General features: G+C 43.7%; 1 protein-coding gene and 1 pseudogene across 1 annotated transcript; one reads left to right on the top strand and one right to left on the bottom strand.

Annotated features, from left to right (window-relative positions):
- Positions 1-5,858: 5,858 nt before the first annotated feature.
- Positions 5,859-6,488, bottom strand: LOC123938772 (casein kinase II subunit beta-like). The gene has a single exon (XM_046000448.1). The coding sequence runs from the start codon at positions 6,390-6,392 to the stop codon at positions 5,859-5,861; it is 534 nt and encodes a 177-aa protein (XP_045856404.1). The 5' UTR covers positions 6,393-6,488.
- A 3,454-nt stretch (positions 6,489-9,942) lies between these two features.
- LOC123939439 lies at positions 9,943-10,094 on the top strand (annotated as a pseudogene).
- Positions 10,095-24,243: the final 14,149 nt, after the last annotated feature.

Here is a 24,243-nt window from a genome sequence, read left to right as displayed (position 1 = left end):
GGATCTACCAGTCAGATTGGTTTCTAATGCAGTTTGCTTTCTGATGCAGTTTGCTTTCTGATGCATGGCACAAAATAAAGCTTTGCTTGATTTTGGCTTTGTGTCAGTCTCATTCCTTTGATCACGGACCCTAACATTGGGAGCTCGTCCGGGATCAAAGGATGAGAGCTGAGCCAGCATCGGAATTTCTGGAAAAAACCCTGATTGAGATTTTGTCTGTCTGTCTGGTTGTGGAGCTCCAGGGTATAGCCCACCAGGGAGAAGCTGGACGCGGCCATGCTCCCCAGGGCTGGAGTGGATGCGAGTACACCCCATCCCTCTGCTGGTAGATCAACAGTGGGTTCAAGTCCTCCTGGGCGGTTGGGGGGTTCTAGTCAAAGAGACAAAGAGGGGGAGCTTTCTCCAAATCCTACAGGTCGAGTTTCCCAAAGTGTGGGGAGAAGGGAAGCCCCCTGGCTTGGCAAAGGAACAACCTCCAGTGGTGGTACAATTAAAGGCGACAGTTATGGCTATTCATGTTTGGCAGTACCCCCCTTTCCCGGGAAGCAAAGGAAGGGATCAGAAAACACATTAACCGCCTCCGAGGAGATGGGATCCTAGTTCCTTGCAAATATCCATGGAATACACGTTTGCTCTCCATCAAAAAAGCCGAGACTGGGGAGTACCGACCTGTTCAGGACTTGCGGGAAGTTAAAAAACGGGTTGAAGATATCCACCTGACAGTGTCTAACCCCTATACCCTACTCTCCCTCCTGGGCCCCCAAAGAACTGTGTATAAAGTCTTAGATCTCAAGGATGCATTTTCTGTATATCTTTAGCAAAGGAATCTCATCCCCTTTTTGCTTTTGAGTGGTCTGACCCACAGAAAGGGTTTTAAGGCCAACTCACCAGGACAAGACTTCCCCAAGGATTCAAGAATTCACCTACCATTTTTGACAAGGCCCTACACGAGGATTTGCGTGAGTACAGAATCTCCAACCCAGGAGTCACTCTGTTACAGTATGTTGATGACTTGCTGATAGCCGCTGAGGACTGTGAGTCATGCTTGTGGGGGACAAGAGCTCTTGTACAGACCTTGCAGGAAAAAAGGTATCGGGTGTCAGCAAAGAAAGCACAGCTCTGTCAGAGCCATGCCACTTATCTAGGCTTTGATCTTCATGAAGGAGTGCATTCACTGTCTGAGTCCAGAAAACAGGTGATCACCCGATACCCCCGCCCCACCACGCCCTGACAAGTGAGGGAGTTTCTTGGGACAGTGGGCTACTGTAGGCTGTGGATACCGCGGTTTGTAGAGATTGCTGGACCTCTCTATGAACTGGCAAAAGGGGGACTCACTATGATAGAGTGGACAGCTGAGGCCAAAGGAGCATTTCGGGAATTACAAGCAGCCTTACTGCGTGCTCCAGCATTGGCCATCCAAGATGTTACCAAACCCTTCCACTTGTATGTGGATGAAAAAGCAGGGGTGGCCAAAGGAGTTTTAACTCAGACCCTGGGGCCTTGGAAAAGGCCAGTAGCCTATCTTAGTAAGAAACTAGATCCAGTGGCAGCTGGGTTTCCCCCTTGCCTCTGCATAATTGCTGCCATGGCCCTCCTGGTCAAGGATGCAAGTAAATTGACTTTGGGTCAAAAATCTCATTTTGATCACCACACATGCCATCGAGGGCCTTCTCCGGACTCCACCAAGCGGATGGATGACAAATGCCTGAGTGACGGGGTATCAGACCTTCCTCCTCAATGAACCAAGAGTGACCTTCCAGCCCCCGGTGGTGCTAAATCCAGCTACGCTGCTGACAGAGGAGCTGGCTGACCACCCACATGACTGTGGGGAGGTCTTAACCCAAGTTGCAGGAATAAGGCTGGATCTCAGAGACATTCCCCTCCCGGATGCTGAGATGACTCTGTTCACAGATGGGAGAAGCTACATGGTCAATGGAAAGAGGTATGTGGGGGCTGCAGTAGTTTCTCCTAGGCAGAGACTCTGGACAGCAGCCCTGCCACATGGAACTTCGGCACAAAAAGCGGAGCTGATTGCACTCACTAAGGCACTGCAGATGGCCAAAGGTAAAACCGCCAACGTCTATACAGACAGCAGGTATGCCTTTGCTATTCTCCATATACATGGGGCTATTTCTAAAGAAAGGGGCCTATTAACAGCAGAAGGAAAAGGAGTTAAAAACAGAGGAGAAATATTGGCTGTCCTCCAGGCTATCTGGGACCCAAAAGAGGTGGCCATTATGCATTGCCCAGGACACCAAAAGGGGACTGATCTGATCTCAAAAGGAAACCAATTAGCAGATCAAGCCACTAGCAAGCAGCACAAGAAACAGTGCAAGAACTGGTTACACTCCCAGCTCCAGCCCTACCAGAAAAACTGAATTATTCAGAAGAAGATTTAAAGTATTTACAGAAATGAGATAAATTGGACTATGAAGGAGACTGGGCTAAGACTGAAGCAGGAAAAATAATTCTTCCTCGAAGACTAGGTAAGAAGTTAGTAGACCAGATACATCAGGGTACTCATTTGGGGATATGCAAACTCAAAGAGCTTATAGGCAAGCAGTTCCAGGTTTCTAAATTAGGGCGTATGGTAGAGGATGTAGTCAATAGATGTGCTCAATGCCTGGCAGTTAATGTGGGAAGAACGAAAATAGGAAGAGGGAAAAGAGAAAGAGGTAAGGAACCAGGAATTTATTGGGAAATAGATTTTACAGAAATGAAACCTGGAAAATATGGGTACAAGGACATGTCAGTTTTTGTTGATACCTTTTCAGGCTGGGTAGAGGCTTTTCCCACCAAACATGAGACAGCAGGAGTGGTAGCCAAAAAGCTACTAAAAGAAATAATTCCTAGGTTTGGGCTGCCTCTTGCAATTGGGTCAGAAAATGGCCCTGCATTTGTGAGTTCAGTCTCACAGGCATTGGCCAGGGCCAGGGGCACTAATTGGAAATTACATTGTGCCTACCGGCCTCAGAGTTCCGGGCAAGTAGAGAGAATGAACCGGACTCTTAAAGAAATCTTGACAAAACTAATTCTGGAGACTGGCAGTGGATGGGTGGATCTCCTTCCTTTCACCCTCCTCAGGGCACGATGTACACCCTATTTAAGCAAGGTGACCCCATTTGAAATAATGTTTGGGAGACTCCCCCCCCTCCTCGACTACAAGAGGGTCTCTTAGCGGAAATGACTGACCAATCTGTTCTCCAGTCACTGCAGGCATTACAGTCTGTCTTAAAAAAAGCCCACTCAGGGGTCTGGACTGTCCACACTGGGATGGAGACAGAGGTAGAACCACATCCTTACCAACCTGGGGACTTGGCTTGGATATGCCACTATCAAGTGGCAAACTTGGAGCCTCGCTGGAAGGGACCATTTACTGTTATCTTAACCACCCCACAGCAGTAAAAGTAGAAGGCATTAGGGCCTGGATTCATGCGGGTCATGTCAAACGAGCCGAAGATGACCCCAGAGGTGGAAGCTGCAGGTGACAGACCCCGCTGACATGGACTAAAGCTAAGACTAAAAAACTGTGAGTTTATTGTTGCTCCTATTGTTACCTGTTTATGAAATGTATAGGTGGGAAATTAGATGAATGGAAATAAGAAAAAAAATGGAAAAGGTTATACAAAATGTTGAATGGCTAACTCATCAGCCAACTGTGCACTACTGTTATTTTTTGGCCCCAATATTACATGCTCAAAATTACCCCCTTACAACAGAACGTAGAACTGACTGAAAAAAGTCAAGGATTTTACTAATTTCCAAAGAAAAGGGGGGAATGTAGGGGCCTGGTTAGCAAAAGGAAGTTACTTGTAAACCCTGGATATAGGGTCAGGCCAGGCCAGATAGCCGTATCCAATCAGAGGGGTGAGCATATATTAACTATGGTAAGTTTAAATCCCATTGGCCACCTGTGTGTGGGCCGGGCTCAACCACCACTATAAAAGATGGTCTGTGAGGCTGAAGGGGGAGTTTTTTTAAGCTGGAGGAGTCCGAGCAGCAGTGGCAGCGGCGCCACAGCAAGCGGCACCGTCCCGAGCAGCAGAGCAGCAGCAGCAGCGACAGCGCCACCGCGAGCGGCACTGCCCCGAGCAACCGTGAGCGGCACCGCCCTGAGCAGCAGCGGCAGCAGCGCCACTTTGAGCTGTAACACGAGCAGCGCCACCCAGAACAGCAGAACAGCAGCGGCAGTGGCTCCACAGCGAGTGGCACTGCCTGGAGCAGCAGAGCTGCAGCAGTGACAGCAGCGCCACAGCAAGCGGCACTGCCCCGAGCCACAGCGGCTGCGCGCCACTGTGAGTGGCGCCACCCCAAACAGCAGAACAGCAGCAGCAACGCCACCATGAGCGGCGCCGCCCTGAGCAGCAGAGCAGCAGCAGCAGTAGCAGTGGCGCCACCGCGAGCAGCACTGCCCCAAGCCGCAGAGCTGCAGTAACACTGGCGGCACCACAGCAAGCAGCACCACCCCGAGCTGCAGCAGCAGTGGCACCACTGTGAGCAACGCCGCCCGGAGCAGGAGCATCAGCAACAGCAACAGCAGCAGTGCCGCTGCAAGCAGCCATGCTGCCTCTGGCAGTGCCGCCCCTAGGAGTTGCCTCTCAGGAGCCAATGGTGCAGCCTCGCAGGGAGCGGCCAGTGGTATGGTGAGGGTGGGGCAGGGAGCCTCCAGGAGGGACCCCAGGGACTGGGAGGTGGTGGTCCTCAGCAAGGCTTGGGCACCTACTGGTTATTTTGGTTTCTAATGCAGTTTGGTTTCTAATGCAGTTTGGTTTGTGATGCAGTTTGCTTTCTGATGCAGTTTGCTTTCTGATGCATGGCACGAAATAAAGCTTTGTTTGATTTTCGCTTTGTGTCAGTCTCGTTCCTTTGATCACAGACCCTAACAATACCAGATAAACCTCTCCAACCTCCTGCTTTCCAAATAGTGGTCACATTTCTACTGGTAGACTTGCAGCCTCTTTATTCTCACATCTCTGATGGATTTCCTTTGTGTTCAGAATGAGTTAAGTATGCAGTTGTATTTGAGGTAGGGACAAATTTAGCTCCTCTTTCCAGAACTTTATGATTAGATGTTGGACATTAAGACTGAACCTGGAGACAGTCTGGATTTTTTTGTTCCCTTTCTATGAGAGCTGAGTGTCATTTTGACAAGAAGATAATTACTTGTGACACAGTTTCATCCCTTCCAGATTCAGGTTTATTGTGGGAAGATGTGCCGAACATAGTGCCTATCATATTCTTCACTTATGTTTAAGCTTTGATAGAGGATTTGAGAATAGCATTTTCTCTATTGCCATGCTATCTGACTTGCCCAACAACTGTGAAATTTTCTAATGGCCAATGTCTTCATTAATATCCATGTCAGTGTTTTAATGAATGGTGCCTCTCAGTGACATATTTAGCTTTCTACTGGTTGAATCAGCATCACCATGATCTTCACTATAAATATAAGTCAAATATTAACTTTTCATCCTGAAGCACAGCTTATCTACTTTCCTTTAAAATGTGGTTTCCAGGTGATGATAGCAAGAGTGTCACTGAGAAAGCCATCAGTAATTAGCCAGCTGATCTGCCTGGTGACTGGTCACCCGAAATTTTTTTTTAGCCTTTTCTTCCACTCTATTTCATATTCCCACCACAATAATGACTCCTTTAATTTAAACTAAAAACCATAGAGGGTTCCTGAAAGGGTGGCAGGAAAGGATCGGAGGTGTCAAAGACTGAGGGTCAGGTGGGATGGGGAATCAGCAAATCGTCTTGACTGGGCTCTTGAAGTTGCTGGTGGCTTGGAGCTGCAGCTGGTAGGCCATTGGATGGATCTTTAAACCATAGAGCCTGGGCACAAACTGGTTGGCAGACTACTTGGGCCGGTACTTGGGGTGCACTATGAAGAGCATGTGAGGGAAACCAGTGCCAAAGTAGGCACCATCTGTGTGATGGTGCCTCGATGACTTGGGTGTGTACACGTCCATGCACTTGGGGCAGTAGAGCTTCACCATGGCCTCACTTGGGTTGTCTGAAAGGCCGATGGGAAGCATTGGCTGGTTCTCATAGTACACACGGGGACAGTAGCCAAAGTCTCCCTGCTGGTACTTTTCCAACATCTGGGCGATGCCATGGTTAGTGAGGATATAGCGGGCATGGATCAATCCATAAAGCATCTCGGCCACATGCTCAATCAGGTTGCTCTGGTTGGGGTTGTCTTCCAGCTCTTCATCAGGCTCCAGGTCCAAGATCATGTCTAGAGCTTGTCGATAGTGAGGCACCTGCTCATTGAGTCCAGTGACATTGAATTTGTCCTGGATGTAGTCCTCATCCACTTCACCGAAAAATTCATTGCCACGGAGCCCACAGAACCAGGAAATCCAGGACACCTCCTCTGAGCTGCTCATCTTCACGTCAGCGGCTGGACGGGGACTGGGAACAGGGCGGGGGAGGGGAGTTGCTGCTTCCAAGGAACTGCAAGGGCTACAACGCAGGCCCCAGACCCGACCACGGCAGCCGAAGTGGGGTGGGGCGGATGGAAATAGGGGAGGGTGGGGAAAGAGCAACGTGCAAACGTTGGACAATCTGAGAATTCCCTGATGATTGGCCAGGACATGGTGGTTACCTCAAATGGTGGTCACATCACATGAAGATAGCATTGTGATGCCTTGGGATGGTTATAAAAGCTCAGCAACACCCCAGGTTGCACTGAGGAGAGAGGTGGTACTTCAGTCACAACTCTACACATTCTTCCTCAACTTCTCTGTCCTGTTCTCTGACCCTGCCCTTGGAAATCCCCCTGCGCACTCCCCCTACCCCAGGCATCTCAACAACACTCTACACACCACCTTCATGTTGGTACGTACCTTTGAGACCCTTTGTGGTCCTGAGAGTCCTCAAACCTGCACATGGTAGCTCCTAGACCCATTTTATTCTATGAGTATGGCCCAGGTCCTCGGGTACACATTCTCATTTGGCATGTGGGAGTGAGACACTGGGAATCAGAGTTTCATGGACTCTCAGCCAGTTGGGCTGCTCAGTTCTGGGGTCACAATTGTGTCCAGTACAGGAAAGGTGAATCCACGTCCTGAGGGAACACTGGGAACACTACAACTCTGGAACCCTCCAACCCGGCTTAGCACAGGGCACATGAATGCCCTGAACATCACACAGACCCAGATGTGCATAACGTGTACAATGTCTCCAGACACCTGGAAGATAGTGAATTTTACAAAACAAGTAAGAACTGGGAGAAGGAATCACGGTATTGCTGGATGTAGTATGAGTCATTGGAACACAAGTCCTCAGACCATGAACTGTGTAAACAAGGTCAGCAGTGGACAAGCTAATTCCCCAGAATCCTGGCCAACCTAGAGCCCACAGACCATAAACCTTTAAACACAGCATGACAAAAAGAAATTCAGTCCTCCAAAGAGAGCACTCACCAGGAACCACAAAGTGGGACTCTTCTGAGCCTATCTGGCACTAGGTAGATTAGTCACACAGACACCGGGTGGACAAGAAGCCCACATGCCTCAAGCTGGCCAGCCCAGGATGGCACATGGAAGTTTTAAGGTCCGTAATCAAAGGAGCAAGACTGATATAAAGTGAAGGTCAAGCAAAGGTGTATTTCGCGCCAAGCATCTAGAATCAAACTGACTGGTCAGGGCCATCTCTTGCAAAGAGGCGACCCCTCTCAGCCTCACAGACTAACTTTTATAGAGGTAGTTTAGCCAGGCTATACACAGGTGGTCAATAAGATTCCAATACACAGAGAAAAGTGCACAGTCATGTTAGGTCACACATGGGTGGCCAATTGAATTATAATTCACCTTAGTAGATATATACATGCCCCACTGATTGGATGTCTCTATCTGGCCTGACTGGCCCTTGTATCTGGGCTTTGCAAGTAAGTTCCTCTGGGAGGGGCAGGGTCAATCTAAGTTTACTGCATAGGGTCAATCTAAGTTTACTGCATAAGGTCAATCTACCTTTACTGCATAAACAACAAAATTCCTCCCTCTGATTAAGTAGGCCCTTACATTAGTAAGCCAGAGAACAGGCTTGCCACTTGGCAAGAAACTATGAGTTCTATGTCCCAGCTCTGTATTGGGAAAATTAATCACCTGAACAGAAGCATTTCCATGTGCATTTATACCTGGAGTACAAGAACTAAGCTCTCTGCTAGGCTAAGCAGGTACCTGGATAGCAAGCTTAACGTGTGACCTTGTAGCAGAAAGCTGACAACTCAGATTTCTCTTCAGCCAAACAGGTACCAGAAACCTGGCTTACCATGTTCCCATGGACATGGAGACCAAATAATCAGCTCTATATGAGGCCAAGAATCTTTCTGGGCATCAGGCTCACCATGATCCCTTGGACCTGAATCAACATCTGAGCTATAGATAGGTCACACAGGCATCTAGTAAACAGGCCCAGCCCCTGCTGTGGACCTCAATACTAACAACTCAGCTCTTTGCGTGAGCAAGGAGTCAGCTTGTCAGCAGGGTCATCATGTGCCTTAGACTTGGAGACCAACAATTGAACTGTCTGATAGGCTAAGGAGGCACCTTGAAAGTGGGCTAACAATGTGTCCTTGGACCCTGAGTCCAGGAGAGGAGCTCTATGCTAAGACAAGCAGACACCTAGGCAGGAGGCTTACTATGTGCATTTTACCTGGAAAATAACAAAAGAGTTATTTGCTTGGCAAAGCAGGCATCATGAAAGTGGGCTCACCGTGCATCCATGGACCTGGAGACCAACAACTGATCTGTATGATGGGATAAGCAGGCACCTTGACAATAGGCTAACCATTTGCCTAACCTTGGACCTGGAGATGAACAATGCAGCTCTGTGACAAGCCAATCAGGCAATTTGACAGCTTGTTCAACATCTTCCCACAGACCTGGAAACCAAAATATCAGGTCTCTACTAGGCCAAGCAGACACTTAGACAGGAGGTTCACCTTGTGCTCTTGGAGCTCAAGACCAACAACTCACCTCTTTGCTTGGCCAAGTAGGCACCAATACAGTAGGATGACCATGTGCCCATGAACCTATAGAACAATAATGCAGCTCTGTGACAAACTAAACAGGCAACTTGATAGCTGGCTCAACATGTGACCACGGACCCAGAAATAAAACAAATCAGGTATCTACTAGGCGAAATAGGCACCTGGACAACAGACTCATTTTGTACTCTTGGACCTGGAGCCCAAGAAAGGAGCTCTGGAGTAGGCCAAGAATACACCTAGACTGGAGGATCATCATGTGCCCTTGGACCCTGAGACCAAGAACTCAGCTCTTTGCTTGGGCAAATATATACCTTGACAGCAGGCTTACCATGTGCCCTTGGACCTGGAGACCCATAATGCAGCTCTGTGACAAGCCATGTAGGCAAATTGATAATTGGCTCAACATTAGTCCACAGACCTGTAAACCCAAAAAATCAGGTCTCTACTAGGCCATGCAGGCACCTGGACAGCAGACTCACCATGTGCTCTTGGATCATGAGCCCAAGAAAGAATCTCTGGTTTTGCCATGCAGACACCTAGACAGCATGTTCACCATGTGCCTTGGACCTAGAGACCAACAAATCTTTCCTTGGCCAAGAAAGCACCTTAAGAACAGGCTCAACATGTGTCTTTGGATTTGGAGACAAACAACTGAGCCTTCTGATACGTTAAGTAAATGCCTTGACAGTGGCTAACCATGTGCCACTGGTTATGGACCTGGAGACAAATAATGCAACTCTTCACCAAGCCAAGCAGGCACCTGGACCACAAGACCACCTTGTGCCTTTGGTCCTGGAGGCCAAAAAATCAATTCTGGACTAGCCCAAGCAGACACCTAGAAAGCAGGCTTACCATGTGCCCTTAGACCTGAGAACCAATAAAGAAGCCTGGCTCTAGACTAAGTAGATACCTTGAGAGAGGGATTACCATTAACCCTTGGACCTAGCTTTGCGCAGTGGCAGTATCGTAGCCAATGAGGTTTATCCGAGGCGCGATTATTGCTAATTGAAACCCTTGGACCTGTAGACCAAAAAACCAGCAGATTGATAGATGTGTCACCTGGATAGCAGGCTCACTCTATGTTCCTTGATGTCAATAAGAACAACACAGATCTGCACTAAGGCAAGCAGGCAAATTGACAGTGAATTATTCAGTTGGCCTTGGACACGGAGACCAACATCAGAGCTGTCTGATAAGCTAAGCAGATACCTGGATAGTAAGCTCACCATGTGCCCTTGGGCCTGGAGACAAATTCAGCTGTCTGATTGACCAAACCTGGTAATCAGGCTCACCTTCGTGTTATTGGTCATCTGGGAACCAATAACCGAGATGTCTGATAGGACAAGCAGACACCTGAACAGCAGTTGTACCATGTGCCCATGGACCTGGAGACCAATAAGGCAGTTCCGCATTAGGCAAAGAAGACACCTGGTCAGCAGATTCACCATGTGCCCTTGGACAGAGATCCATCCTTCTCTGCAGAGTACTGGGCAGTCAAACACTGTGCTTGCCAGTTGGTGTCAGATTGTGAGACCTCCAAACCTGTTCAGCATTGCTCACTGATGTGTCCACTGGAGTTATGGACACCAGGGAGATTTCAAACCAAAAGACCTGCATCTCAAGATTGCAGTGGGCTAAGAAGCCACAGGGACACAAACTTGACCCAAAACTCTATGACTGGTTGCCTTGAAACTCTTCAGAAAAGTGAGCATTTGAGTCCCTTCTCACTTTGGATTTACTACAGTCTAAGGTCTTTGTGGCCTGCTATATGTGCATTATTCATTTTGGGGGGGGAGTTCTCAGAAGAAAACTACACCATGCCCTAGGAGATGAAACATCCAATGGTCTGAATACTTTGTATTAAACATACTGCAAGAGGTGCACCTGGGTGGCTCAGTGTGTTAAAGCCTCTGCCTTCGGCTCAGGTCATGATCCCAGGGTCCTGGGATCGAGCCCCGCATCAGGCTCTCTGCTCAGCAGGGAGCCTGCTTCCCTCCTTCTCTCTCTGGCTGCCTCTCTGCCTACCTGTGATCTCTGTCTTTCAAATAAATAAATAACATCTTTAAAAAAAACATACTGCAGGAAATGAAGGGGAACAATGGGAGGAAGTTTTAGAGGAGACCCAGGCCCTGAACACTCTGGAGTCTTTGGCTGAGATCTTCCAGTTGAAGGAGAAGTTTACATCCTAAAGGGAGAGGTGGAGACCTTAAAACAATACGATACACACTGCAGTGAGAGGCAGGCTCAACTCCATGAGGTGGAAAGTTTCTTCATTCAAGTGAAGGTTTTCCTGGATGTTACTTCCTTACATATGGTTCCCAAGGGTTAATGCTTGAACACCCACCTACTATGGCATAGAAAGGGAGTTGGGAAGTGTGTGATCATCTCCCAGAGCAGTGGTATGGTATGAATTTGAATATTGGGCAAATAAAAACTTTAAAATGATTATTTCTGAATAACTAATTTACAACAAACAACCCCTGGATGAGTGTAATTTGCAGCATGTCTTAGAGTCACTACTGTGCCTTATGAGTCTTCACATTCTCCTGAGGCTGGGGTCTCCATTGCTCTGAGAATATATTGGTGATGTATGCAGAAGCTCCTCCTGAGCATAACCTGCTTTTTCCCATCAACACTTTAAAACATATTGTTCTCTAGAACCAAAGCACAGCTGCTGAGGTCAGTACAATTCTGATTGGAAAGAATAGAAAAGCAGTATGTTTCTACACAGGTTCTGCATAAAGCATTTGGCGGTGACATAATTTAGCATATTTTTGCTAAATTTGAGGTTGGACCATGATGCTTTGGCTTCAGATTGTGGCCACTACAGTGGGTGTTTCCTCTGTAGTGCATTATTCCACTACAATAATGTGACAGGTTCCTGTGGGAAGCAGTCCTTGGAAGAGCAAGTGTGACAAGACCAGGAAAGCAGGGTGGAATGTGTTCAGAGGCATCGGACAATTTCCCATCTCTGGATGAGGAGGTTTGGGGTCAGGATGGTAGGCAGAATTGTATGAGTAACAAGGATGGTATGTTCCACTCAGACCCATGAGGCACTGTTGGAATTGAGGTAGACACGTGGGAATCACATTGAGTGCTTTATGCACATAGGTGTTTGCACAGAGTAAGGTATAGTGGGAATGAAGTGGGGGCAGGTGCAACTTGGAGAATGTAGGGTCTACATGGACATGAAGAAAGGGGCCAATTTCCATGAGACAGTGATGAGATTCTGATAAATTGGACACTGGATTCAGAATGGAGTTGGAATGTGAGATTCCTGGCTGGGCCCTCCTGGGTCCATCTTATCTCCAGGGATATGGGGTTGAAGTGCAAGTGTGGTACAAATCCCAGTGATCTGGCGTCCACCTTTGGCTCCTACTGTAGGGGAAGTTCCTAGAGCTGTAGCTTCTGGGATGAGCTCAGTCATGGCAGTGTGATCATAGAACCTGGTCATACAGAGATGGCAATCATAAGGAAGTGTCCACTGGGCATGGAGAGTGAAATTCAGGAGGACATGGGAAGCGGGAGGTTAACATCCCTAAGGTGGACGATGTCTGAATTGATTTAAGGGTGTTGCTTTAAGGAGCCAGTGTGGAGACTGGTAGAGCCCAGGTCACTTAAATATAAGTGGGATATGTGTTGATTACATGATCCTAGCACTTGGCACCTCCTGTGCTGAGCTACTCAGACCTTGCCAAATGTACCCTGGGTTCAACAAACATCAGGCTCCTGGATGGGCTTCTCACCCCTGAAGTACCCATTCCTTCATCTCTAAAATGGAGACAACATTGGTGGGAGGTTGTTGTGTGAGGAGGAGGCAGGAGGCGGGGTTGTGGAGGGGATCTACAAAGGCAGGAACAGATGTAGTCTAGAGGAGTGAGGGAAGCAGGAAGGGCAGACTGTGAGCGATGTACTTGTCCTGGACTTTCCTCCCAAAAGGCAAAACATCAGCTTTTGGTGCAAGCAGTGTGGGGTTTGACTTTGTCCCATATCTGGTCTTCTCTGGCCCTTAGGGCTATAGGACATCACAGCACAGTGCTATCCAAGCTGTAGACCATTCACCAGACACATCCTGTCTCCTTCTCTGCTGCTGGAAACCCACACCTTAGGGTTCTAGAGTTTTTAGGGATGCTTGGCGCTCCAGTGAGTCAGAGCAAGACTGCTAGTCTTAGGGAACTATTCTGAGGTGTGCTGACAGGTAGAGCACTACTACAACAGATAGGTATGGAGGTAGAGAGGTAGATTTATAGATTCACAGAAGCTGCAGGTATTTTAGAAGTTTCCTTCACAGAGGCACTCTTCACCCATTTTGGGGATTTCCATTCCTTTCAGCAGTTACAAATAAATCTGAAATGAGAGATTGTGCACAGTGTTTCGTGGCATCTCAAATTTTCATTCTCTGGGTCCAGGAGAGTGCTTGGTAGGTTATAGGGTTTATATTTTGTTTCTGTAGAACCTATCAAACTGTCTTAACAGAATGGCTCTTCAATTTACCTTCCCACCAGCAATGTAGGAGAGCTGGCTCTTTCCAACGTTTGATGTATTTAGTGTGTTTTATATTAATGAGCTTTCCTAACACACGGGTAGTGTGACAACTCAGTCAGGTTTTCAATTGTGTTTTCTCATGGCTAGAGATGTTGAACATTTTTTTTCCTTGTGCTTATTTGCATCTGCATGTTGCTTTTGCTGTAATGTCTGTTCATGTCTTTCTGTCCGTTTTCTGTTTGGATAGTTTGTTTTTTCCCAGATGAATATTGAGCGTTCTTCACATATTCTACATAGAAGTTCTTTGTCAGATATTGGTTTGCAAATATGTTCACCTAGCTTATATAGCTTCTATTTTTGTGCTCATAATATGATCAAAAATCTTAGTAGAGTAAGTTTTCAATACTGGTAAATTCCTGTTTATTAAATGCTTTCTTTTACGCTCTGGTTAAGAACCCAACAATCTCTAGGCTCTGAAGATATTCTCCTTTGCTTCCTTTCTAAAACTTTTATACTTTTATGCTTTATTTTGATTTGATGATGTTATAAATTTTAGTTCGCTATTGTATAAGGATTGATATTTAGGTGTAGGTATTTTGGTTTCTTTGGTTTTCTTTCTATGTCAGTGGGTTTCTGTTCTCATGCTTCTAAGACACGTTGTTGAAAAGACTCTCCTTCTCATCAAGTGCATTATTTACCATTGTCAAAATCAGTGAGTCACACAGGCAGTAGTCTACTTCCAGATCCTTTCTTCTCTTTTATTGATCACTTCCTCCACCAATCTTCAGAGGGAATATACTGGTTGCTCCTGTTTCATTGTTATTATTCTTATTCTCCTTCCCCTTCCCCTCCTCCTCCTTTTTCTTCCCCTCTTCTTCCTCCTTCCCTTTCCCCTCCCCTTCTTCCTTCTTCTTCTTCCTCTTTCTTCTTCTTCTTCTTCTTCTTCTTCTTCTTCTTCTTCTTCTTCTTCTTCTTCTTCTTCTTCTTCTTCTTCTTCTTCTCCTTCTTCTCCTTCTTCTTCTCCTTCTTCTCCTTCTTCCCCTTCTCCTTCTTCTTCTCCTTCTCATTCTCCTTCTTCTTCTTCTTCTTCTTCTTCTTCTTCTTCTTCTTCTTCTTCTTCTTCTTCTTCTTCTTCTTCTTCTTCTTCTCCTTCTTCTTCTCCTTCTTCCTTCTTCCTCTTCTTCCTTTTTTCTTTTTTTTTTACCTTTTTAATTTAAATTCAGATTCGTTACTGTTAGGTTTCTCCTGCCCGTGATAGTAAGAAAGGCTACGAGGCAAATGGATCCGAGAGATGAACTTTATGGCAAGCACCTTCAGGCGAGGTTCCGCAACTCACAGAAAGAGAGGTAGTGAGTCAGGGAAGTCCTGCTGGGAGGGAGGTGTCGGGGGTCTTTTATCCGGTTGAGGTAGGGCATAGGCTTGCATCCCTATAAGTCAAGGTATGTGGTGATTGGAGAGTATGGGGCAAGGGAAGTGTGTTGGACCAAGGTAAGGCATTGGTTCCAGTCCATATATAGCAAGGTATGTGGTGATCGGAGGGTATGGGGTGGGGGAAGTCCGTGATGGGCAATTCCCAATTGGGAAGTTCCTGGGTGGAGAGCTTCACTTTCCTGACAGTGACGTGGAGGCCACAGTGAGGGTGGTGAGAAAGTCCGCCATCTTGGAGAGGGTTGGTGGGAAAATCCGCCATTTTGGATCTCTGGTTTCCCAGCAACCCATCAGTAAGCACATTGTGTATTTTTGGATTCAGGGGCAGAATTTAGCGATTCATCAGTTGCATATTATCCAATCATCTGTCAAGGGACTCCCAGGATTTTTCCATCTTTTGGCAACTGTGGACATTTCTGCTATAAAGATCGGGGTGCAGGTGCCGCCTGCATAACTAAGTTTGTATCTTTTGAATAAATATTTGTGCAATTCCTCAGTTGTATGGTAGTTCTATTTTTAACTTTCTGAGTAACCTCTGTACTGTTTTCCAGAATTGCTGCACCAGCTTGCATCCTCACCAATAGGTTAAGAGGACTACCCTTCTTCTGCATTGTTGCCAACATCTGTTGTTTCCTTACTTGTTAATTTTAGCCACTCTGACATGTATGAGTTGTTATCTCACTCTGGTTTTGATTTGGATTTCCCTCATGATAAGAAATGTTCAGCATTTTTTCATCTGTCTGTTGGCCATCTGTATCTCTTCCCTTGGGAAATATATGTTAATGTCTTCTGCCCATTTCTTGAGTGGATTATTTGGTTTCTTGGGTGTTGATTTTGAGAAGTTCTTTATAGGTTTCAGATACTAGCCCTTTATCTGAGAAGTCATTTGCAAATATCTTCTCCTATTCTGTGGGTTGCCTTTTAGTCCTGTTGACTATTTCCTTGACTGTTCAAAAGCTTTTTATCTTGAGGAAGTCCCAATAGTTCATTTTTGCTTTCCTTTCCCTTATCTCAAAAGATATGTCTAGCAAGGAGTTGCAGCTGTGAGGCCAAAGAGGTTGCTGCCTATGTTCTGCTTGAGATTTTGATGAATTCCTGTCTCAAATTTTGGTCTGTCATCCATTTTGAGTTTCTCTTTGTGTATGGTTTATATGAGTGTTCCAGTTTCATTCTTCTGCATGTGCCTACCCAATTTTCTAAACATCACTTCTTGAAAAGACCCCTCCCCCCCTTTGGCTATCCTTTCCTGCTTATTTAGTTGACCATAGAGTTAAGGGTCCATTTCTGTGTTCTCCATTCTGTTCCATGGATCTTGTGCCTGTTTTTGTGTGAGTGCTATACTGTCTTGATGACTATAGCTTTGTAATAGGCCTTGAAATCAGGCATTGTGATGCCACAGCTTTGTTTTTGTTTTTGTTTTTCAATGATCCTTGGTTATTCAGACTCTTTTCTGGTTCCATACAAATTTGAGGTTTGTTTCTCCAATTCTCTGAAAAACGCTGTGGGTACATTTATAGGGATTACATTGAATATCTAGAATATTTTGGATATATAGATATTTTAACAATATTTTTCTTCCAATCTATGAGCATGGAATGTTTTTCCTTGTCCATATGTCTTCCTCAATTTCTTTCATAAGTGTTCTATAGTTTTCAGCGCACATCTCTTGACCACTTTGGTATGTTTATGATTCAGTATCTTATAGTTTTTAGTATAGTTATAAATTGGATAAATTCTTGCCTTCTGTACATTGACTTCATATTCTGAGGGTTTGCTGGATTCCTTTATCATTTCTTGCAATTTTTGGTGGAATCCTTTTGGTTTTCCACACACTGAATCATGTCATCTCAGAAGAGTGATAGTTTCTTTCTTTGCTGATTTGGATGACTTTTATTTATTTTTGTTGTCTGATTGCTGAGGCTAGGACTTCCAGTACAACATCAAAAAAGAAAAAGAAAAACGGTGAAAATGGATGGACATTCCTGTTATGTTCCTGACTTTGGGGGAAAAGCTGTTAGTTTTTTTCTTATTGGGAACGATTTTCCTCTCAGCATTTCATATGTGACTTTAATGATGTTGAGGTATTTTACCTCTATCCCTACATGGAGGGATCTTTTTAAGAAAGGATGTTGTGTTTTGTCATGCACATTCTCTGCATTTATTGAGAGGATCATATGGTTCTTGTTCTTTCTTATATTAATGTGGTTTATCATATTGATGGGTTTCAGATATTGAACCATTCCTGAAGACCAGGAATTAATGCCTCTTTGTCATGTTGAATACTCCTTCTAATGTACTGTTGAATCTTATTGGCTAGTATCTTCATAAGAATTTTTGTATCCATATTCATCAGGGATATTGGCTTATAATTTTCCTTTATGATCAAGTATTTGTCTGTTTTGGAGATCCAGTTAATGATGGCCTCTTAGAATGAGTTTAGAAGGTTTGTTGACATGCAATTACTCATAATATTCTCTTATAAATGGTTCTATCCCTTTGGGTTTGGTTGTGATAGCTCCTCTTTCATTTATGATTTTGAGTTCTTTCTCTCTTTTTGGTAAGTCTGGCTAGTGGTTTCTCAATCTCACTAATTCCTTCAAAGAACCAGATCTTTGTTTCATTGATTTTTTTTATTTCTATATATTGTTTTCTGATCTAATTATTATCACTTCTTTTCTGATGCTGGATTTTGGCTTTCTTTGCTGTTATTTTTCCAGCTCCTTTATGTTACAAGTGTATTTCAGATTTTGTTTGTTTGTTTGTTTGCTTCTTTGTTTCTTAAGGAGGGCCTGTATGACTTTATACTTTCCTCTTAGGACAGCCTATGCTGCAGCCCAAAGATTTTGGATTGTTAGGATTTATTTTTCATTTCCTTCCAAGTATTTTATTTTATTTTATTTTTAAAAGATTTTATTTATTTATTTGACAGAGAGATCACAAGTAGGCAGAGAGGCAGGCAGAGAGAGAGGAGGAAGCAGGCTCCCTGTTGAGCAGAGAGCCTGATGCGGGGCTCGATCCCAAGATCTGAGATTATGACCTGAGCTGAAGGCAGAGGCTTAACCCACTGAGCCACCCAGGTGCCCCCCAAGTATTTTAAATAATCTTTTATTTCCTGGTTCACCCATTCATCCTTTAGTAAGATATTCTTTGATCTACATGTATTTGTGGTCCTTCCCAATGTTTCCTTGTGGTTGACTTCAGGTCTTTAAGCCTTGTGGTTTGAAAATTCCATGATATGATCTCAATCTTTTTCAACCAGATGAAATCAATTGTGATCTATTCTGGAGAATGTTCCCCGTGCACTTGAGAAGGATGTATATTCCGTTGCTTTAGGATGAAATGCTCTAAACATATTTGTGAAGTTCATCTGTCCCAGTGTGTCATTCAAAGCCCCTTTTCTCTTGATCACCTACGTAGATAATATGTCCTTTGCTGTGAGTGGGTTGTTAAATTACCCTGCTATTATTGTATTATTATCAATCTGTGTTTCTGATATAAGGATGCCTACTCCAGCTTTCCTTTAGTGTTCGCCACCATCATAAATGTTTTGCCAACCTTCATGTTCAATCGGGAGGTGACTTTGGGTCTCAAATGAGTCTCTTGTAGAGAGCACATCGATGGGTCTTGTATTTTATTTAACCATTCTGATATTGTATGTCTTTCGATTGGACCATTTTGTCTATTGACATCAAGTAATTATCAGTAGATATGAAGTTAGAGCTATGTATAACCTATAATGTCACTGTTTATGTACATTGTCTCTGTTCCTTTTTTATTTATTTTTTTAACTTTTGGACTCTCTCTTTCCACTCAAATTATAAAAGATTTCTCTTTAATATCTCTTGCACAGCTGATTAAGTGTTCATAAATTCCTTTCATTGTTGTTTGTCCTGGATGCTCTTTTTCTCTCCTTTATTCTTAATGACAGCCTTGGTGTTCACACTATTTGTGGCATATTCTTTTCCCCTATATATCACATTGAACATATCAAACCAGTCTTTTCTGGCCTGGTAAGTCTCTGTGGACAAGCCTGTTACCAGCTTCATGTGTCTATTCTTAGAGGTGAGGGACCTCTTGTCCTAAGATGCTTTCAGGATTTTCTCTTGATGTTTGAATTTGCAAGTTTCTACATTATATTTCTATGTGTAGACCTATTATTCATTTTGAGGGGTGTTATCTGTGCTTCCTGGACTTCAATGTCAGTTTTCTTCCCCAGATTTGGGACATTCACAGCTATAATTTGTTCAAATAAACTCCCCCTTTCTCCTGGCCCTCATTTTCTGGGACCCCTTGTAATAAAGGTATTATTTCAGTTAATGGAATTGCAGAGTGCTCAAAATCTATCATGATCTAATAGTTTTCTTTTATCTTTTCAGATTTCTTATTTTCCATTACTTTATCTTCTGCGTCACTGATTCATACTTCTGTCACATTCATCCACTTTGCATAGCTTCCACTTGAACTACATCTCAATAATAGCATTTTTTAAATATATTTTTAAAATTTATTTATTTGACAGACAGAGATCACAAGTAGGCAGAGAGGCAGGCAGAGAGAGAGGAGAAAACAGGCTCCCCACTGAGCAGAGAGCCCGATTCAGGGCTCGATCCCAGGACCCTGAGATCATGACCCAAGGTGAAGGCAGAGGCCTAAACCACTAAGCCACTCAGGTGGCCCACAATAATAGCATTTTTAATGTTGACCTGAGTAGATTTTAGTTCTTTTAATCTATAGCAAGGGCTTCTCTAGTGCTTTCTATGCTTGTTTTAAACCAAGCTGTTTTTAAAGTAGGCACATAACCGAGTTTCAAAACTCCAAATATGACAGACTCCTTGGTTGTAACACCCACTCTCCCCCTCCCATTGAAGGAGGGGGTAGTGCCATGCTTCTGCATTTTGCTGAGTCCTTGCCAAGAGAGTGATAGCACCACCAATCAACATTTCATGGTTTATGGCAGCACAGAGCAGAAAACAGATCCCTAGATTCTCTGGTTCAGCCAGCTTCCTGGTTACTATGCTTGAGAATTCTGCTGCTGCAAGGCACTGCCCGTTCTTATGATCCCAGGGTTCTTAAGACCACACTGTCACATCTGGGATTTCACCTTGTTTGGCAACCTGGGGAACTTTAACCCAGAAAGTTTCCCAAGTAGCAAGACTATAAAATTTCCCATTTTGTGTTATGCTGCTTATAATACTTTGCATTAGCCTCCTCAAACAAGATCCGTCCCCTCCACCATATCCTCAAATATACCACACTGGATTCAAGTCTCCCCACCTCCCATATTCCAAACCATGGTTCCTTTTTTATTTGTAAGTTTACAATATTTGTTTTCTCAGATCACTGATTTCTCAGGTTTTGAGAATGATTTGATAACTTTCTAGTTGTATTCAAGGGACCAGGCAAATATAGGGCCCCCTACTCCTCTACCATCTTTACACTGCACATACATTTTAACCACTGGATTTCTGATTTCATTGGGCAGGAAAAGATGTTAGGCCTGGCAACAAAGAACTCAATGTAACCAAGGCTGAGGTCCATAAAACAGACCCTATATACTTGCATAGCTGCCCCACAATTCCAGGATTCTCTGCTGTCTTGAACCCAAGTCAGTGTTACATGCTCCAATGTCCTGCTGGGCCCCATAGACAGTGAGGTACCTGACACTTGAAGGCTTCGAGAAGAAGGTCTCGACATCATCCCAGAATTTTCTCAACATCCCTAACCCAACAAGGCATTTTTTGCTTGAGTGTTGGAGTACAAAATTCAGGAACAAACAAGGACTGGATTTTTGCCTCAAATTATTTTCTAAGTCACTTTTCCTATTGATTTGTAATCTGATTGGTTTCTACATGTAATCTGACTAGATATAACTATGGCCACGTGTAAGCTCTAAACGTTTTAATTACACTTAGCCTCACCTATGAAATGAAGGGTAGAGGGCTTCTGACCTGCATAATGGGTTCCATTTGTGACAAATATTTCCCTGCATTGAAATGTCAACCATGATGTCTTCTTTCCTGTTCATTTGTTGAAATAAAGTTAATATACTGTGTGATATTACTTTCAGTGGTATACTACAGTTATTCAATTCTGTACCTTATTCAGTGTTCATCATGATAAGTGTGCTTTTCATCGTTTTGTCTCTTTCTCCCATGCCCACCCACCTACCATCTGGGAACCAAATGTTTTTTCTCCAGTTAAGTCTGTTTCTTGGTTTGTCTCTTTTTTTCCCCCTTGCCTATTTGTTTTCTTATATTCTACATATGAGTGAAATCATAGTGTATTTTTCCTTCTCTGATTTATTTGGTTAAGCATTGTACTCTGTAGCTCCATCCAGGTTATTGCAAATGGCAAGTTTTCACTCTTCTTGGGCACCTGGGTGGCTCAGTGGGTTAAGCAACTGTCTTTGGCTCAGGTCATGATCCTGGAGTCCCAGGATCAAGTCCCACATTGGGCTTCCAGCTCCATGGGAGTCTGCTTCTCCCTCTTACCTTCTCCTCTCTCATGCTGTCTCTCACTGTCTCTCTCAAATAAATAAATAAAATCTTTAAAAAATAAATATTTCACTCAAGAAGAGTGATGACTGAGCAATATTGGACATATATATATATATCACAACTTCATCTTTTCATCAGTCAATGGGCACAGAGTTGCTTCCATAATTTGATGATTGTGCATGATTCTTCTATAAATACAAGGGTGTATGCAACCATTTGATTAAGATTTTTTTTGTATTTTTGGGGTAAATGCCCTGTAGTGTGATTACTGTATTATACAGAAGTCCTATTATTCACTCTTTGGGAACCTTCATACTGCACCAGTTTGCAATTCCACCAAGACTGTAAGAGGGTTCAACTTCCTAGCATTTTACCAAAATCTATTTTTTATATATTGTTTATTTTTGTCATTCTGACCGGTATAATGTGATATCCATTTGTGGTTTTGATTTGCATTTCCCTGATGAATTATGGTGGCATCTTTTTTTTAATTTTTATTTTATTTCTTATTTTTTTATAAAAATATAATGTATTTTTATCCCCAGGGGTACAGGTCTGTGAATTGCCAGGTTTACATACTTCACAGCACTCTCCATAGCACATACTTTCCCCAAAGTCCATAACCCCCCTCTCTCTCTCCCAGCCCCCCTCCCCCCCAGAACCCTCAATTTGTTTTGTGAGATTAAGAGTCACTTATGGTTTGTCTCCCTCCCAGTCCCATCTGGTTTCATTTATTCTTCTCTTATCCCCCTAAAACCCCATGTGGCATCTCCACAATCTCATATCAGGGAGATCATATGATAGTTGTCTTTCTCCAAATGACTTATTTCACTAAGCACGATACCCTCTAGTTCCATCCGTGTCATTACAAATGGCAAGAATTCATTTCTTTTGATGGCTGCGTAGTATTCCATTGTGTATATATACCACTTCTTCTTTATCCATTCATCTGTTGATAGACATCTAGGTACTTTCCATAGTTTGCTATTGTAGATATTGCTGCTATAAACATTAGGGTGCATGTGCCCCTTCGGATCACTGCGTTTGTATCTTTAGGGTAAATACCCAGTAGTGCAATTGCTGGGTCATAGGGTAGTTCTATTTTCAACATTTTGAGGAACCTCCATGCTGTTTTGCAGAATGGTTGCACCAGCTTGCATTCCAACCAACAGAAAGGGTTCCCCTTTCTCCACATCCTCGCCAGCATCTGTCATTTCCTGACTTGTTCATGTTAGCCATTCTGACTGGTGTGAGGTGATATCTCATTATGGTTGTGATTTGTATTTCCCTGATGCCGAGTGATGTGGAGCACTTTTTCATGTGTCTGTTGGCCATCTGTATGTCTTCTTTGAAGAAATGTCTGTTCATGACCTCTGCCCATTTATTGATTGGAATGTTTGTTCTTTGGGTGTTGAGTTTGCTAAGTTCCTTTTAGATTTTGGACACTAGCCCTTTATTTGATATGTCGTTTGCAAATATCTTCTCCCATTCTGTCAGTTGTCTTTTGGTTTTGTTAACTGTTTTCTTTGCTGTGCAAAAGCTTTTGATCTTGATGAAATCTCAATAGTTCATTTTTGCCCTTGCTTCCCTTGCCTTGCCGTTGTTCCTAGGAAGATGTTGCTGTGGCTGAGGTCGAAGGGGTTGCTGCTTGCATTCTCCTCAAGGATTTTGATTGATTCCTTTCTCACCTTGAGGCCCTTCCTCCATTTTGAATCTATTTTCCTATGTGGTGTAAGGAAGTGGTCCAATTTCATTTTTCTGCTTGTGGCTGTCCAATTCTCCCAGCACCATTTATTGAAGATGCTGTCTTTTTTGCATTGGATATTCTTTCCTGCTTTGCCAAAGATTAGTTGACCATAGAGTTGAGGGTCTATTTCTGGGCTCTCTATTCTGTTCCATTGATCTGTGTGTCTGTTTTTGCTATTCAAGGTCTTTTCTGGTTACATATAAAGTTTAGGATTATTTGTTCCATTTCTTTGAAAAAAATCAATACTATTTTGATAGGGATTGCATTAAATGTGTAGATTGCTTTAGGTAGCATAGACATTTTCACAATATTTATTCTTCCAATCCAGGAGCATGGAACACTTTTCCATTTCTTTGTGTCTTCCTCAATTTCTTTCATGAGTACTTTATAGTTTTCTGAGTATAGATTCTTAGCCTCTTTGGTTCGGTTTATTCCTAGGTATTTTATAGTTTTGGGTGCAATTGTAAATGGGATTGACTCCTTAATTTCTCTTTCTTCTGTCTTGTTGTTTTTTTGTAGAGAAATACAACTGATTTCTGTGCATGGATTTTATATCCTATACTTTACTGAATTCCTGTACAAGTTCTAACAGTCTTCGAGTGGAGTCTTTTGGGTTTTCCATATATAGTATCATATCATCTGCGAAGAGCGATAGTTTGACTTCTTCTTTGCCAATTTGGATGCCTTTAATTTCTTTTTGTTGTCTGATTGCTGAGGCTAGGACTTCTAGTACTATGTTGAAAAGCAGTGGTGATAATGGACATCCCTGTCGTGTTCCTGACCTTAACGGAAAAGCTTTCAGTTTTTCTCCATTGAGAATGATATTTGCGGTGGGTTTTTCATAGATGGCTTTGATATATTGAGGTATGTGTCCTCTATCCCTACACGTTGAAGAGTTTTGATCAGGAAGGGATGCTGTAATTTGTCAAATGCTTTTTCAGCATCTATGGAGAGTATCATATGCTTCTTGTTTTTTCTTTTATTAATGTGTTGTGTCACATTGATCGATTTGCTGATGTTGAACCAACCTTTCAGCCCTGGAATAAATCTCACTTGGTCGTGGTGAATAATCCTTTTAATGTACTGTT

The sequence above is a fragment of the Meles meles genome, chromosome 3, assembly GCF_922984935.1.
Source record: "Meles meles chromosome 3, mMelMel3.1 paternal haplotype, whole genome shotgun sequence".
NCBI lineage: Eukaryota > Metazoa > Chordata > Mammalia > Carnivora > Mustelidae > Meles > Meles meles.
Note: the sequence above shows the minus strand (reverse complement) of the source record. Positions and strands in the feature narration are given on the sequence as shown.

Coding starts and splice junctions, on each gene's coding strand:
- LOC123938772 (XM_046000448.1), bottom strand. CDS start 6,392: ATGAGCAGCTCAGAGGAGGTGTCCTGGATTTCCTGGTTCTGTGGGCTC.